This window comes from Hyla sarda, chromosome 4 (assembly GCF_029499605.1).
Source record: "Hyla sarda isolate aHylSar1 chromosome 4, aHylSar1.hap1, whole genome shotgun sequence".
NCBI classification, from domain to species: Eukaryota; Metazoa; Chordata; class Amphibia; order Anura; family Hylidae; genus Hyla; species Hyla sarda.
Window position 1 is genome coordinate 355,011,556 of NC_079192.1, and position 18,011 is coordinate 355,029,566.

Here is an 18,011-nt window from a genome sequence, read left to right on the forward strand (position 1 = left end):
TAAAATATTTGAAAATTTTTGGTAGTACTCTCCGGTAAATCCGTCTGGTCCGGGGCATTTATTGGGCTTCAAGGAGGAAATGGCTGTTAAAATTTCTGTAGAGGAGATGGGTGTATTGAGAGATTGTAAGGTGTCGCTATCCACTGAAGGCAGTGAGATAGAAGCTAAAAATGCGTTAAGTGGGGTAGTAGGTTGTGGAACAGGGGGATCCGATTTTAGATTATATAAATCTGCATAATAGTATAATAGTCAGCAAAAGTGTTAGAGATTTGTAGTGGGTTAATAATTTTTTCTTTATCTTTATTAATAATATATGGGATCTTTGTTTTGGCTGCCATGGTTTTAAACTTATTTGCTAGAAGTTTACTTGCTCTATTACCGTGCCAATAGAATTGGGTCTTTGTCTTTTTGAACATGTAGTCAAATTTGTATTGTAAAAGCTGATGCAGTTGAAAACGCATGGATTTGAGTTCTTTCAATATTAGAGGGTCAAGTGTTTGTTTGTGAGAATCCTCTAGGGTTTAAATTTTTTGGAGCAATTCTTGAGTTTTTGCCAACCTATTTCTCTTATTAGTAGATGCAATTTTAATGAGAGATCCCCAAATTACTGCCTTATGGGCACACCAGTTAATGAAAGTATAAGTGTCGTCTGGATTGTTGAGTTCAAAAAATTCTTTTAGGGTACCCTCTAACTTGTTTTTAACAACAGGATCATTTAAGAGAGAGTTATTGAGTCTCCAAGGAGAGTATGAGGGGGAATTATATTTTTCCTGGATCGTTATCGTGACTGGGGCATGGTCAGACCAGCTTATAACCCCTATCATAGCAGAAGTCACTTTTTGAAGTAACCATTTATCGACTATAGCCAGATCTATACGAGAGTAGGTTTTGTGAGGGTTAGAGTAAAAAGTATCATCTCTATCATTAGCATTAAATACTCTCCATGAGTCGTATAGGTCTTCATTAAATAATGTGTTGTAAAGAGCAGTATTTTTCTCTGATCGTTTAGAAAGGGACTTATCAAGTAGGGGAGACATGACCTGATTAAAGTCACCCATCATCAATATTGAGCCATGTTTATGTTTGTTAATAATGTTTAGGACGTGGGTGAAAAATTTGGTTTGCTTTTTATTCGGAGCATAAAGTGAAACCAGAGTAAATTTTTCATTATTGATAATGCAGTTCAGTAAGATATATCTACCTTTAGTGTCATAAATAACATCAATTAGTTGAAAAGCTACCATATTTTTTTTATAGCTATCAACACCCCTTTCTTCTTAATTTTATTTGGTGTAAAGAATACAAAGGGGAATCTTATTTTTAACCCTATGGGTGTCGGTATCTAAAAGGTGAGTTTCTTGGGCACAAATGATATCACAGTTTAAACGTGAGAATTCATTCCAAAACAATGACCTTTTGAAAGGACTATTTAGGCCTTTAACATTTACTGTGGAAACTTTAAGTACCATGGTGAGGGGTGCAGGTTATTAGGGAGTGTAGTTCACTTACCCTTACCCTGGGCCAGAGAGCTGGCTGAAATACAATCTTTGAAAGTAGTGTGGAAATACCCGTGGAGCTGCGTACCATGAAAATAAACAATAAAAAAAAAATATAAAATAAAAAAAAAAAAAACAACAATTAAGTGCAGTTAACATTTGTTCAAAGTGAACGGACCTGTACCTACTGGACCACATAGCATAGGCCATATGGGGGGGGGGGATGCAAGTAAAGAATAACACCTGAAATGATGATGCAGAGTACCAGAAGGGCACTCAAAAAATGAAGTCAGTAAAACAACAACACTTAAAGGAGATCCTGAGTATAGAATAGCATAGATATATATATATATATATATATATATATCTATATCGTGTGACCTCTAGGAGGTCCACACCTGAGGTTAACTAAGCAGGAAAGTATACATTGCAACTTTTATAATAATCAGTAGTGGAATCATGTTGGAGAGTCCCGGATGGGAACGGACGGATCTCTGAGGAGAGTCGACACACTGCAGTGAGTTCTTGTTTGGCAGTGATCCCACTTTTCTCTAATCCTGTGCAATAGGCTCTGCTATCCTTTTGGGTGGAGTCTTTTCTTTGTCCGGAATAGATTCAGGAAACCATTTCTCGACCAGTTTGAGAGCCTCCGCTGGAGTACGAAGCTTGTGCGTAGCTCCATTTTTAGTAATCAATAGCTTAACTGGAAATCCCCAGCGGTAGGGAATACCTTTGTCCCGGAGGATACTCGTTGAGGTCGAGAAAGCTTTTCTTTTTAAGGTTACGGCGGACAAATCAGCAAAGAGATTCATTTGTGAGAAGCGTTCCGGCAGAGCAGGAGGTTTTTTAGCTCTCCTCAAAATCTCCTCCTTGAAGTGGTAGAAATGTAGTCTAGCCAGAACATCTCTAGGTACTGCAGGCGGGAGGCGAGCAGGTTTTGGGATTCTATGAGCTCTGTCGATTATCATATCCCGTTGGTCCGCATCAAGAATAAGAATAGTGAAATAGTCAATTAGGTATTCTCTGAGGTCAGGTGCTTGAACAGTCTCTGGGATTCCGCGGAAGCGAATGTTGTTCCTGTGTGACCTGTCCTCTAGGTCAGCAGAATTTTGTTAACTTGGCTGTAAAGGTTTTTTTCCACGCCGTGCTGGCATAACTTAGGGAGAGTAGACAAGTCAAAGAGACTGATTGCATAGAGGGTCGTTAATTAGATAAGGAATATACAGAGTCAATACGGAATATACAGTTGCAGGTAAGTGTTAGACAACATCACCATCTAGTGGTGAGTTGAAATTAGTGCAGTGGCGTCTTTATAGTTCAGCTGTTAATTAAGAGTAGTGCAATTGCATTTATATAGTTCAACTGTTCCTTTATGATGCAAACGAAGAGAGCAAGCTGATCAAGAAGACTGATGATATAAAGGGTTTTTAGTTAGATGAAAACAGGAGTGAGACAATATGCAAAACTCAGTTGCAGGTAAGTGTTAGGCAACAGCACCATCTAGTGGTCCATTGGAAATAGTGCAGTGTTTTTTTTGTAGTATAACTGTTTCTTTATAATACACATGAAGTAAGCAAGCAGGACACGATTATGAAGTAGTAAAAGGCAAGTCCTTTTGTGTTACAATAGGGATTATGAGCAATTGAAAATCTACTACGAATGTCCCCAAGTTCTCACAACTTCAAGAAAAGTCCTTATTATTTTTCTCTGTATGTGGACGCAGCAAGAAATGTGGGGAACTGCTACAGCATGTGATATGTCCCTGGTTTGCTATGGACTAGGCGATTTGTAGAATTCAGGCACCAGAGGAGCTACTACTGATGTGAAGAAGGTTATGTGAGGCAGGAGTAGGGTAGCTCTTATATAAGGAACAAGCAGTACGTCCTCTGTGGAGAAGGGGCGCTGAGTAAAGATGGCACCCCCTCCTCTTTACATCCTTTACCGCTACTCATCTTGCGCTGCCCCAGCGAGAGTTAAGAGCAGGCGCACTGTGGGCCAACAGGCACCGGAGGAGCTGCTGCAGAGGTAAGAGGGAGTACTTGAGGGTGGCAGGTAGCAGGGTAGTTATCAGTAGGTAGGCGGTTTGTGTAGTAGAAGCACTGGGTGAAGATGGCGCCCCTTCCTCTTTCTAATCTGCACCGCTACTTGGCTCGCACTTTCTCCTATGAGTGCCAAGGGTAGAGCGCACTATGGGGTATCAAGCCCCGGAGTTAGTGGCCGAGTAGGCACAAGCAGCCCGCGACTGAACAGCTTCCTCCTGTGCTGCCGTTCGCGCTCCCCTTGCAGGGGGGAAATGCTGTATGAAAATGGCGCCTGCTTTCTCTATGAGCCCTCACCTCCGCTGTTTTCACAGTGTGCCGCTGTCCCGCCGAGGTTCCCAGCTGGAAATTGAGAGTCCCGGGATAAAAGGGGGTCCTCAGGAAAAGAAATGGAGAGGTTAGGTGTAGCTGTTTGCCGGTTTTAGCCGCGTTTTACAGGATCTGAGAGGGAGTTACTCAGCCAAGCGTCCTCTCTCCTCGGCGGTAAGCCCTGGCTATAAATTCATGCAGAATTTCCATACAGAGATTCTGCTGTGTTAACATAGTCTTTTAAGTATCATTTTTATCTGTGTCACCCACACTACAAGCCTTTATCAATCGGTTAATGCGGGTGATCCTGATCCCACACAGAAAAAAAAATATGCTGACATGTCTGTTTTAGTAAATATTTATACTCTTAATGAAATAGGGCTATGTTTAGACATTTAGGATTTTTCTAGTAAATCATGACACAATTCATAAACTAAAGCTGCACTGTCCTTGAATGGGGCTAATCCAGTGTTTTTCGGTGCCATGTAGGTTCAAATAATGAACACACTGGCCCTATGTGCCCTTTGTGGGTTTTAATCCCATACAATTTTTTTTCCACGGTATTTATTAAGGTTTCCCTACATTTTGGTGCAATGAGACAGAATTCTGGCGTGCAACCCGACAAAACATGTCGGGTTTACAATAGTAAATCAGTGCCACTGTGTGTGTGTGTTTTAAAAGCAACAGTACATTAATCTTTCTATGCAGATTTTTTCTCTTGTTTGTATGCAGCATGTGACCAGGAATAAAGTACAGCGTTCACTTGAACAAGCTGCTGAATGTTTGCAGATTATTTCAGGATTAAGAGGTGGAATTAGTGCCTAAATCCAGAAGGAATCCTTAACATGTGAACAATGAGACTTCATATATCTATAAAACAAAAGCAGAGCTCCTCATAGGGCAGTATATTCTAAGCAGTGTGGATGTAGGTGGATATAGGATACACAATTGTTTCAGTGGTCCTCTCACCTGGCACGGTTATGTAAATGACACAACTACACAAGCGCGTAATAGATAGTGGTGCAGCCTCTCGTATCGGATCCAGCGAACAGCAGACGTCCCGGCTAGTTCACACTCTATTCAAGAAGTAAAAACGGAACCGCGCACATGCGCAGACCTCCCGCAATGTATAAAAACATTGTACCAAGTTCAAATAGTATGTGCTGGGCGGAGCAGGCTTTACAGAACAGAAAATACAAGGTAATATCTCTATTCAAACCCAGTAATGTGGATATCAATAATAAATAGGTGATTGAACACTGCGCACTGACAGTGTCAATCAGTTGAATGGACCGGGCTATCAGATGGCATTAGTGGCTACCCATCAACACGCAACCACAATACCCCATAATAGAATACACAGAATTAGGATCATATAAGGTTAAGAACATATATCACAATTGGTAATGCGGGTGACATAATATATGTGGGCTCACAAGAGTAAAAATATCGACAGTACATAATAATGCATAAAAGTTTTTTTGGGCCACTCTTAAAGAATATCTATAAAAATCTACAGTTATGGCGTAACATGTAATGCGCCCCAATTGTACATAATAAAACTATAAATGCATAACATTAATAAAATGTCAATATAATAGAATTAACCCCTTCAGGACCAAGCCCATTTTGGCCTTAAGGACCAGAGCGTTTTTTGCACATCTGACCACTGTCCCTTTAAACATTAATAACTCTGGAATGCTTTTAGTTATCATTCTGATTCCGTGACTGTTTTTTCGTGACATATTCTACTTTAACATGGTGGTAAATTTTTGTGGTAACTTGCATCCTTTCCTTGTGAAAAATCCTAAAATTTGATGAAAAATTAGAAAATTTTGCATTTTTCTAACTTTGAAGCTCTCTGCTTGTAAGGAAAATGTATATTACAAATAAAAAAAAAAAAATTATTCACATATACAATATGTCTACTTTATGTCTGCATCATAAAAATGACGAGTTTTTACTTTTGGAAGACACCAGAGGGCTTCAAAGTTCAGCAGAAATTTTCCAATTTTTCACAAAATTTTCAAACTCACTATTTTTCAGGGACCAGTTCAGGTTTGAAGTGGATTTGAAGGGTCTTCATATTAGAAATACCCCACAAAAGACCCCATTATAAAAACTGCACCCCCCAAAGTATTCAAAATGACATTCAGTTATCATTTTAACCCTTTAGGTGTTTCACAGGAATAGAAGCAAAGTGAAGGAGAAAATTCACAATCTTAATTTTTTACACTCGCATGTTCTTGTAGACCCAATTTTTGAATTTTTTACAAGGGGTAAAAGGAGAAAATGTATGCTTATATTTGTAGCCCGATTTCTCTCGAGTAAGCACATACCTCATATGTCTATGTAAAGTGTTCGGCGGGCGCAGTAGAGGGCTCAGAAGGGAAAGAGCGATAAGGGGATTTTGGAGAGTACGTTTTTCTGGGGGGCATGTTGCATTTAGGAAGCCCCTAGGAAGCCCCTATGGTGCCAGAACAGCAAAAAACCCTCACATGGCATACCATTTTGGAAACTAGACCCCTTGAGGAACATAACAAGGAATAAAGTGAGCCTTAATACCCCACAGGTGTTTCACGACTTTTGCATATGTAAAAAAAAATATTTTTTTCCACTAAAATGTGTGTTTCCCCCCAAATTTCACATTTTTCCAAGGGTTAATAGCAGGAAATACCCCCCAATATTTGTAACCCCTTCTCTTCTGAGTATGGAGGTACCCCATAAGTTGACCTGAAGTGCACTATGGGCGAACTACAATGCTCAGAAGAGAAGGAGTCATATTTGGCTTTTTGAGAGCAAATTTTGCTCGGGGGGCATGTCGCATTTAGGAAGCCCCTATGGTGCCAGAACAGCAAAAAAAAAAAAAAACACATGGCATACCATTTTGGAAACTAGACCCCTTGAGGAATGTAATAAGGAATAAAGTGAGCCTTATTACCCCACAGGTGTTTCACGACTTTTGCATATGTAAAAAAAAAAAAAAAAATTTCCACTAAAATGTTTGTTTCCCCCCAAATTTCACATTTTTGCAAGGGTTAATAGCAGAAAATACCCCCCAAAATTTGTAACCCCATCTCTTCTGAGTATGGAGGTACCCCATAAGTTGACCTGAAGTGCACTATGGGCGAACTACAATGCTCAGAAGAGAAGGAGTCATATTTGGCTTTTTGAGAGCAAATTTTGCTTAGGGAGCATGTCGCATTTAGGAAGCCCCTAAGGTGCCAGAACAGCAAAAAAAAAAACAAAAAAAAAAAAACACATGACATACCATTTTGGAAACTAGACCCCTTGAGGAACGTAACAAGGGGTACAGTGAGAATTTGCCCCCCACTGGTGTCTGACAGATCTTTGGAACAGTGGGCTGTACAAGTTTTCATTTTCACGGACCACTGTTCCAGAGATCCGTCAGACACCTGTGGGGGGGTAAATTCTCACTGCACCCCTCATTACATTCTGTGAGGGGTGTCGTTTCCGAAATGGGGTCACATGTGGGTTTTTTTTTTGCGTTTGTCAAAACCGCTGTAACAATCAGCCACCACTGTGCAAATCACCTCAAATGTACATGGTGCGCTCTCCCTTCTGGGCCTTGTTGTGCGCCCCCAGAGCACTTTGCGCTCACATATGGGGTATCTCTGTAGTCGGGAGAAATTGCGTTACAAATTTTGGGGGGCTTTTTTCCCTTTTACCTCTTGTGAAAATGTAAAGTATAGGGCAACATCAGCATGTTAGTGTAAAAAATTAAATTTTTTTACACTAACATTCTGGTGTAGACCCCAACTTTTCCTTTTCATGAAGGGTTAAAGAAGAAAAAGCCCCCCAAACCTTGTAACGCAATTTCTCCCGAGTACAGCGATACCCCATATGTGGCCCTAAACTGTTGCCCTGAAATACGACAGGGCTCTAAAGTGAGAGCGCCGTGCGCATTTGAGGCCTAAATTAGGGATTTGCATAGGGGTGGACATAGGGGTATTCTACGCCAGTGATTCCCAAACAGGGTGCCTCCAGCTGTTGCAAAACTCCCAGCATGCGTGGACAGTCAACAGCTGTCCGGCAATACTGGGAGTTGTTGTTTTTCAACAGCTGGAGGCTCTGCTTTGGAAACAGTGGTGTACCGGACGTTCTTATTGGGGGAGGGGGGCTGTGTAGGGGTATGTGTATATGTAGTGTTTTTAACTTTTTATTTTATTTTGTGTTAGTGTAGTGTAGTGTTTTTAGGGTACAGTCACATGGGTGGGGGATTACAGCGAGTTTCCCAGCGCAAAATTTGCTGCATCTCAAGATGCGAGAAACCAACTGTAAAAGCCTCGCCCATGTGAATGTACCCTGTACATTCACAGGGGGGGGGGGGGGGGTGCACCAGCTGTTGCAAAACCACAACTCCCAGCATGCATGGTCTGTTAGTGCATGCTGGGAGTTATAGTTTTGCAACAGCTGGAGGCACACAGGTTAGGAAACAGAGTTAGAAACAATGTTTCCCAACCAGTGTGTCTCCAGTTGTTGCAAAACTACAACTCCCAGCATGCCCAGACAGCTGACGGGCATGCTGGGAGTTGTAGTTCGGCAACATCTGAAGGGCCAGATGTTGCTGAACTAAAACTCCCAGCATGCCTGGACAGTCAGTGCATGCTGGGAGTTGTAGTTTTGCAACAGCTGGAAGAGCACAGATTGGAGACCATTATACAATGGTCTCCAAACTGGGGCCCTCCAGATGTTGCAAAACTACAACTCCCAGCATGCCCAGACAGCCAAAGGCTGTCTAGGCATGCTGGGAGTTGTAGTTTTCAGACTTCTAGAAGCAGCAGTGAAGATCTTCACTGCTGCCTCTGAGGACTACATACTTACCTGCCGGTCCTGTCGTTGCTCGTCCACGTGGCCGGTCCTGCCGCTGCTCCTCGGTCCCGCCGCTGGTCCCCTGGTGTTCCCCCCCTATGCCGCAGGTCCCTGCGAGCCCCTGCAGCCATCGTACCCCGTTCTGCCCGACTTCCAGAGGCGGGCAGTGCGGGGGATCTAAACTTTCACCCCAGATCACTGTGATTGGTCCACAGAGACCAATCACAGTGATTGCTGACCAGGACCATCAATGGATGGTCCTGGGGGGTGAAGCAGAAGTTGTCCCCTGCTGGAAACAGCGGGACTTCTGCCAGTTAACCCGTGCGATGCTGCGCATCGCCGGGTTAACTGAATGGCATATATAAACGCCGGGATGCGCGAACGCACTGCACAACCCGGTGTTTATATATGCCATTCTGCAGGAAGGGGTTAATAACCATGATAGATGCCTGAAAGTATACTTCTAGAAATATAGTTTCTGTTCTGTAAAGCCTGCTCCGCCCAGCACATACTATTTGAACTTGGTACAATGTTTTTATACATTGCGGGAGGTCTGCGCATGTGCGCGGTTCCGTTTTTACCTCTTGAATTGAGTGTGAACTAGCCGGGGAGTCTGCGCGTGCGCGCCTCGCCCGCACGTGGGTCTGTTTACATGATGCGCTCTGATATCTACCCGGTGCGGGCGGGCGGGCACATGCGCTGTACGCTTCTTACACTCCGGCCGTCATCTATCTGTTATCCTTGGATCCTAGCGCATGCGCCGTAGGTTCGGCGGCGTGCGTCTTTTCCTTCTTTTAAATTTCACACTAACTGTTTGTATAAGTATATATGTTTTATGCGGTAATGACTTTTAATGTTTGTATTTATTACTATTTTATTGCTATTGGCTTTTGGCGCTGTAGGTCCGCCCACCGAGGTCCCGCCCACTGGGCGGAGCCACATCTGTTTGGCGCCAAATAGGTCTATTTAAAATGAACCAGTCTGTTGTACATGATGTTATGCCTATCGCCTGACGAAGGGGATCCCATGCCCCGAAACGCGTTGCACCCTGGCTAAATAAATACTTTATTTATCACCACCATATGACTGACTTTGTGGATCGCGCCTTGGAACCGGGTTTTTCTTCTACTCATACATCTTAACATGTGAACAAGGCCTAACAATTCTGGAGCATCGTCTCAATAGTCTACATTGTGAAATTCCTCTGTTTTGCTTAACAAAAAGCAGCAGACTGTGAAAACAAACATCCTCAATGTCAATTTAGTCATAAATATTTAGAAGTAACAGAGGATAAGCAAAATGCAGAGTTCTAATAAAAGATGCACGGAGAAAGACAAATACCTTTCACTTCGGGAATGGATACACTGTCCCTTTAAACGGAATACACAACATGGTGAACATGATTATACAGTTGATCGCTGGTGGTGCTCGGTATTACGGGATAGAGCATATGCAATGTCACAAAGTCAGAGAATGAAGATGACGTGCCGCACTCACCGGTCATATTTAGACTTTTATTCCCATCGATTAAGCAGCTACATAGGTCAGTATTGCAGAGAACGCCACCATGGGACGGATGGGAGCGCCACCATGGGCGGTATACACGTTCATACCGAATAGCAAATTTTTTTTCCTGCACAATATAATTTTTTCCCATACCGCAATACCGGTTGGGACCCTCTCCCCCCCCCCCCCCACCCCCCTCAGCTGCAGCGCGCTGTCCCCACATCGAGGAACTAATCATATGTGACCCACGGGCACTGTTCTGCTTCTCTCGACCCCCCCCCCGATGAATGATCAAGCACTGCGCTGTCCCCCACATCGGGAAACTAATCATATGTCACCTGCAAGCGCTGCTCTCCTCGTCCTCCTGCGAGTTGCGGGCCGCCGGCACTGGAAATCTGTACTGTACTACATATTCCTTGTGCCCGGGCAGCTCCTTACTTGAGAGTGCGCACAGCTTATCACCGGCCGTGGCGGGACATTACTGCGGCCAGTGATAGGCTGATGGATCTGTAACCTTCCCATCCCCAGTGTGAGGTCGTTACCGGAGCAACAGGGGAATGTGGGAAGGTGAGTTAAACTTTATTTTGTTTATTTTTGCAGCCCAGGCCCAAGGAATATGTAGTACAGTACAGATTTCCAGCGCCAGCGGCACGCAACTCGACAAGAACGAGGAGAGCAGTGTTTGCAGGTGACATATGATTAGTTCCCCGATGTGGGGGACAGCGCAGCGCTGGGCTGATAAACCAGGGGGTGGGATTTAGAGAAGCAGCGCCTGTGGGTTACATGAATGGGGGGGGGGGATTGGGAATACCGTTAAATACCATGGAACCGCCATAACTTACAAAAATACTCTGATACACATTTTTGGTCATACCGCCCAGCTCTAACGGATGGTATCTGTTTCATGTGTCCTGAGTATTGAATCCTGAGTGTCTTGAGACGAAGTGTGCTTGACACACGAAACGGATAACAACCATCCCATGGAGGTGCTCCCTGCAATACTGATCTACGTACCTGCTGATTCATTGTGAATAAAGAAGCCTGAATATGACCGGGAGTGCGGCACATCAACTTTAGTCTCTGACATTGTTCTAATAAAAGATGTTTAAGAATTGTTTATTTTGTAAAAAATTTAAAAACACGCATTAACCTACGCAGAAATGTCAAGAGAGGTGGCAAGTCCTCTTTAGTAACTAAATCATGACTAAACTGAAGAAAAGTAAGATTATAAACATACTCGGGGCTACAATTAAGCCGCTGAATTTCTTCCTGCAGACAAGGTGTCGGAGCCTTAAGGGATGTTGGTGGTAGTATGTTCCTCTCTTGAAGAAGATTCACAGTTCGAAGTTCATCCAGCTGCTGTGCTTGATGAATACTCAATCCTCCTACTGACGACACCAAATTGTTCACCCCAACGTTAGGCTAAAAATAGAGAAAAAAATAAACTACTTTAGAAAAGGAATACCCTGGAAACAAAAGCCACAGATGTGGATCATCAAAGGTGACATATCGTACCTTTTTTTTTTTTTAAACAAATTTTTGCTGATTTTAAAGAAAGCACAGAAAACCGTTAACAATGGCAGTTAGTCTGAACAACCTGCTTCACAGGACATCTGTAGTGCAAGACTTTTACATATTCCTGTGCCCAGGCTGCAAAAATAAACAAAAAAAACTAACTCACCATCCTACATTCCTACTTCGGTCGGGTACCGGCCTCACAGTCCAGCGGTGCGAACCTCATTCAGCTTCCTGGGGACGGAGACGTCGCAGAGCAGTCAGCGTATCACCGGCCACAGCGATGTCCTGCCTCGGCCGGTGATAGCTCTGGCTGGCTCCTTACATGATAGTGCGCCCAGCCTATCACCGACCAAGGAGGGACATTGCTGCGGCAGGTGATACACCGACGGCTCTGTGACGTCTCCGTCCCCAGGAAGCTGATTGTGGTTCGCACCACTGGACCGTGAGGCCGGTACCGGACGGACGGGGGAAAGTAGGAACGGGAGTTAAAATTTTGTTTATTTTTGCAGCTCAGGCACAGGAATATTTCAAAGTCTTGCACAACAGATGTCCTTTAAAGCTAAAATCTAAGAAGCCAAAATAAATCAGTTCAAGGAATCAGAACAGGGCTGCAAGAAAAAGCATTAAATACACACTCTCAGCAATGAATATATATATATATATATATATATATATATATATATATATATATATATAAAAAGCAAAAATAAACAGTGGCACACCAAGTGAAAAAAAGAAAGGTGGTTTATTTAAAAAAATATGTGTTAGGCAACGTTTCAGCTGGCTCACCCAGCCATTTTCAAGCTTGAAAATAAACCACAACGTTATTATTCCGGGGCCGGGCGCGAAGAAGAGGCCCCCCCCCGGTGAAGATGGACAGCCCAGAACGACTATCCCTCCCCACCGGATGGTCCTGCAGCACGGATGGCCCGGACCAGCTCACCCGAACGTCCCACCGAGCGGAGGGGAGTACAAAACTAAAGGGGAGATGGGGGACTGGATGATGACAAAGGCCCGGGCAGTGGTCTTCAACCTGCGGACCTCCAGATGTTTCAAAACTACAACTCCCAGCATGCCCGGACAGCCGATGGCTGTGCGGGCATGCTGGGAGTTGTAGTTTTGAAACATCTGGAGGTCCACAGGTTGAAGACCACTGTTAAATCAGACATTGACAAGCGGTGATGATGAAGGGGGTGGTGTGTGATGATAACAGGGTAATGATGAAGGGGGGATGATGACAGGGTAAAGATGAAGGGGGGGATGATGACAGGGTAATGATGAAGGGGGGGGATGATGAAGGGGGGGATGATGACAGGTGATGATGACGAATGGGGGATGATGACGAAGGGGGGATGATGACAGGGTGATGCTGATGAGGGTGTTAATGACGGAGGTCTGGATGATGACAGGGGGATGATGTTTTTCCCACCCTAGGCTTATAGTCAAGTCAATAACTTTTCCTGGGTTTTTGGGGTGAAATTAGGGGCCTCGGCTTATATTCGGGTCGGCTTATACTCGAGTATATACGGTACTAACACAAACACACATACACTATGGGAGAAGGAGCATCACCAATTTTAGAGGATTTATGTCGCACTATACCACTCATGAAGATCTCAAAGAGCAATTTTTTTCTCACAGTTTTTTTCTTTAATAGGTAGTATATATGATGCACTGCACAATCTCTGGCTTTAGGTGGCTTTACACCTATACTTAGAAGGATAATGATAAACTAAAATTGATTTTATTTTGATGCATTGGCACTGGTTACTATGTGGAGACAGTCCCATATTACAATTTTACTGTGTTCCTCTGAGCTGAAAAGCATTGTTTGAAAGCAGTACATATCAGCCATGTGTATGCTAAAAGGGCATATGCTGGGTACAAGGAGACTTATGGAAATGTTTATATGTTTTTAATCAAATGTTAAGAAAGAATGATTTGTAAACAGAGCCTAAACTTTATGATTACAGCCTGTTAGGAATACATTCTACCTGTGAAAGAGGTTGCTGTCTGTTAGGATACTGCTGGCTGGTGGGAGTTAATCCTGGGCCACTTGCTGGAAAAACATTCTGGTAAACAGTTGGTAATGGTGGGTATGCATTCCTCGATATTTTAGGATTCTGTAGTGGAGTAGGCTGGACAGGTTGAACCATCCCTATGGTATGAAAAAACAATTTATTATTTAACAAACATACTTCCAACAAAATCAAATCAACTATTCTTCCTACATGTCCAAGAGGAAACCAACAAGGATGACAACAGAATGTGCATACTGAAGTCTACTAATGTTTAAGTTCTCAGCCTATGGTACATATAGCTCAAGTGTCCTATCTCTTGCACATACTGCCATGTTCTGTCATCATTCTGTATGTATAAAAGGTACTGCACAATAAAGGATCATAGTATTTGAATCTGTTTCCAATTTTGATAATTTATGACAGACAGGGGAGGGAAACAATTCAGCTTTAGGCCAGGGCTGTATTGTGACCTTTTGTAACATAGTAACATAGTTCATAAGGTTGAAAAAAGACCATAGTCCATCAAGTTACACCTATAACCTTAATAAGTTCCTATTGAGTTGAGTTGATCCAGAGGAAGGCAAAAAAAAAAAAAAAAAATCATACTAGAGGTAAAAATTCCTTCCCGACTCCAAATATGACAGTCAGAATAAATCCCTGGATCAACATGCTGTCCCTATAAATCTAGTATACATAACAAGCAATGTTATTACTCTCCAAAAATGCATCCAGCCCCTTTTTGAACTCTATTAGGCTAGGACTCCACAGAGATTTTTGCCCTGCGATTTTTGTTGCATAAAAACGCCAAAAAAGACGCCAGAAAAACTGCCATAGTTTTTCTCTGCGCTTTGGCGTTTTTTCTGGCGTTTTTATCCTTGTGTGGAATTTGCCTTTTTTGGCCCTTTTTGCTTGGGGAAGTAAAAATTTATTTAACAAAATGTTTATTTTTTATAATAAAGTTTTAATAATTTTTTTAGTAAAGCGTGTGTGTGAGTTTAACTTTTTTTTCTCCTTTTTTCACATTTTTTATGTAGTACTACTACTCCCAGCATGGAACACACTGTTCCATGCTGTGAGTAGTAGTACCTGTACTATAGACATATCGCCCCGGGTGTCTGTCTGACACCCGATGCGATCGTCCATTATATAGCAGAGAAGCGGAGCGGCTCTATACAGCGCTCGCACCTCTGTTCTGTACTCTGAGTGATGTTCTATTCATATTTTCCGCCCAGAGCTGTGATTGGCCGGATGGTTACAGACAATCACAGCTCTGAGGAAATTATCAATGAATGAGTGGCCGGCCCGGAGTACAGTGCAGAGCAGGAATGTGAGAGATGTATACAGCCGCTCTGCATCTCTGCTGTAGACAGGACAATCACAGCGGGTGTCAGTAGTGACATCCACTGTGATGTATGCAGATACTACTACTCCCAACATGGAGCACACTCTGCTCCATGCTGGGAACTGTAGTACCTGCATTAATAGACCGATCGCAGTTAGTGTAACGTTTGACACCTGCTGTGATCTGTCTATTAATGCAGGTACTACAGCTCCCAGCATGGAGCAGAGTGTGCTCCATGTTGAGAGTAGTAGTACTTGTAATTAAGGAAAGATCACTGCGGGTATCACTCCTGACACCAGCTGTGATCCTCCGGTATAATGTAAAGATGCAGCGGCCGGCGCTTTCCTATGGTCCCCTGCACGCCGTATATATAAACATTCCGATTTCTCACAGAGAGCTGTGATTGGCTAGAACCATCTGGCCAATCACAGCTCTCTGCGGGAAATATGAATATGTGTATATATACGACAGTGCAGAGCAGCCGCTCATATCTATACATTATACAGAAGGATTGCAACGGGCGATCAATTAGTACAGGTACTACTACTCCCATCATTGAACAGTGTGTTCCATGCTGGGAGTAGTAGTACTACCTAAAAAATTTAAAAAACACACACACTACATTTTTATTATTGTCGGCTACATTTTTAGTGCTTTACCCGCTCACATAAATTGATCCCTGTTTAAAAATTTATAAACATTTCGTAATAAAAAAAAGATACATTTTGTTAGATAAATTTTTTCCATCACTACTGTATCTTTTTTATTATTATTTTTTTTATGGTACCCTACGAAATCTTAATAAAAAAAGGTATCTCCCTAATTTTTTGGGATCGCTAAAGTCCAAAAAAGAATAAAAACCGCCTGCAAAAACACAAAATTGAAAACCAACATGGCGTTTTTCTTGGCGTTTTTGCTCTTCCATAGACTTCTATGGGAGGAAAACGCCACGATTTCAGGGCAAAAAACGCCAAACTAGGTTTTGTCAGGCGTTTTGAAAATCCAGCCTCTGAGCCCGAAATTGCTGAAAAATGCCAAAAGGATTAAAAACACGCCAAGCTGAAAAACGCCAAGTGAATCTGGCATTTTGCAGTTTACTATTGACTTGCAGCTAACATCTGGCCGCTGCATTTTTTCACTGAAAAAACGCTGTGCGGGAAAATTGGCGTTTTTAATGGCATTTAAAAAAAAAAAAAAAAAAACCTCAGTAGAGTTCCAGCCTTACAGAGTTCCCCATGACCACCTCCTCTGAGACAGAATTCCACAGTCTCACTGCTCTTACAGTAAAGAACCCCCGTCTGTGCTGGTATAGAAACCTTCTTTCCTCTAAACAGAGAGGATGCCCCCTTAGTATAGATACTGTCCTGGGTATAAATAGCTCATGGGAAAGATCTCTGAACTGTCCCCTGATATATTTATACATAGTTATTAGGTCTCCCCTAAGCCTTCTTTTTTCTAAACTAAATAACCCTAATTCTGATAATCTTTCTGGGTACTGTAGTCCTCCCATTCCCCGTGTTACTCTGGTTGCCCGTCTTTGAACCCTCTCCAGCTCCACTATATCTTTCTAGTACACTGGTGCCCAGTACTGAACACCGTATTCTATGAGTGGTCTGACTAGTGATTTGTACAGCGGTAGAATTATTTCCTTGTCGTGGGCACCTATGCCCCTATTGATGCACCCCATGATTTTATTAACCTTGGCAGCAGCTGCCCGATACTGGTCACTACAGCTAAATTTACTGTTAACTAAGACTCCTAAGTCATTTTCCATGTCAGTCTAGTAGTGTACCACAGTAGTAAACCTAAATTCCTGTATTGTATTGTTCTAATTGTAACACATCCACACCGTCTATCTGGTGTAGGATTCTATTGTGGCACTTGTAGTCCGCTGCAGGCATCCTCCATTGTATGCATTTTTATGCTGGGGATCGCCCCTAGCAACAGACTACAAGGGCAGGATCTGCTTTCCCAGTATAAATGCACAACCGCATTTAGGGTTGAGCACCTCCAGCCATTTGAGACCACGTTTTTTGTTGTTGTTAAAATTTTATACTTGGAGGTGTGTAAACTCCATATGTAATGCGCCTTGAAAATTTTCTAGGCAGCATTATGGTAGCACCTGTGAGGTCATGCACCTATATTAGCCAACTCAGGTGGGGCTTGCAGTTTGCCTCCCTCCTCCCATTGTATGTGTGTTTAGCCATGCTGGAGGGTACCTGGGAGGACTCTTTGAGCAGACCTAATGCTACCGTAATTGCCCACTGGCCCGTTTCGCTTATCACGCACAGGTAGGTTTAGCACTAGGTCCTGTGCCATTTGAGAAACCTTGGCGTTTGTGTGCGGGCTCTGGTATGTCCTTCATATAAGGATATACTGGCGAATGTCTCAATTTTAACATCAGTGTGGAGGGATAGCCAATGTCACTGTATACATCTACCACAGTAGTGCACCTAAATTCCTGTATTGTATTGTTCTAATTGTTACACATCCACACCGTCTATCTGGTGTAGGATTCTATTGTGGCACTTATAGTCCGCTGCAGGCATCCTCCATTGTATGCATTTTTATGCTGGGATCACCCCTAGCAACGGACTACAAGGGCAGGATCTGCTCCCCCAGTATAAATGCACAACCGCATTTGGGGTTGAGCACTCCAGCCATTTGAGACCATGTTTTTTGTTGTTGTTCCATGTCAGTTGTCCCAAGTGTTCTCCCATTTAAAGGGGTATTCGGGGAATTTTTTTTTTATTTGGCTATGCTACAGGGGCTGTAAAGTTAGTGTAGTCCATAATATGGTGTCTTTACCTGTGTGTGACGGTTTTCTCACAATTCTTATGTGATTTTCATCCCAATATTTATTTTTAACAGCATACAAAATGACTGCTGTGTCGGATTTTTCCCAGCTTGCAATGCGGTCGAGACCTGACTCACTAGTCAGCTGATG

At 42.9% G+C, this 18,011-nt stretch overlaps 1 protein-coding gene across 9 annotated transcripts in view; it reads right to left on the reverse strand.

Annotated features, from left to right (window-relative positions):
• SEC24A (SEC24 homolog A, COPII coat complex component) overlaps positions 1 to 18,011 on the reverse strand; it is a 916,567-nt gene that overhangs the window by 599,448 nt on the left and 299,108 nt on the right. For all 9 annotated transcript variants that reach the window (XM_056516618.1, XM_056516617.1, XM_056516616.1 and 6 more), the window contains 2 exons: positions 13,696 to 13,859; positions 11,421 to 11,605 (listed from right to left, as the gene is read on the reverse strand). In XM_056516618.1, coding sequence (XP_056372593.1) covers positions 11,421 to 11,605; positions 13,696 to 13,859 — 349 coding nt within the window. The remainder of the gene's footprint in view (positions 1 to 11,420; positions 11,606 to 13,695; positions 13,860 to 18,011) is intronic.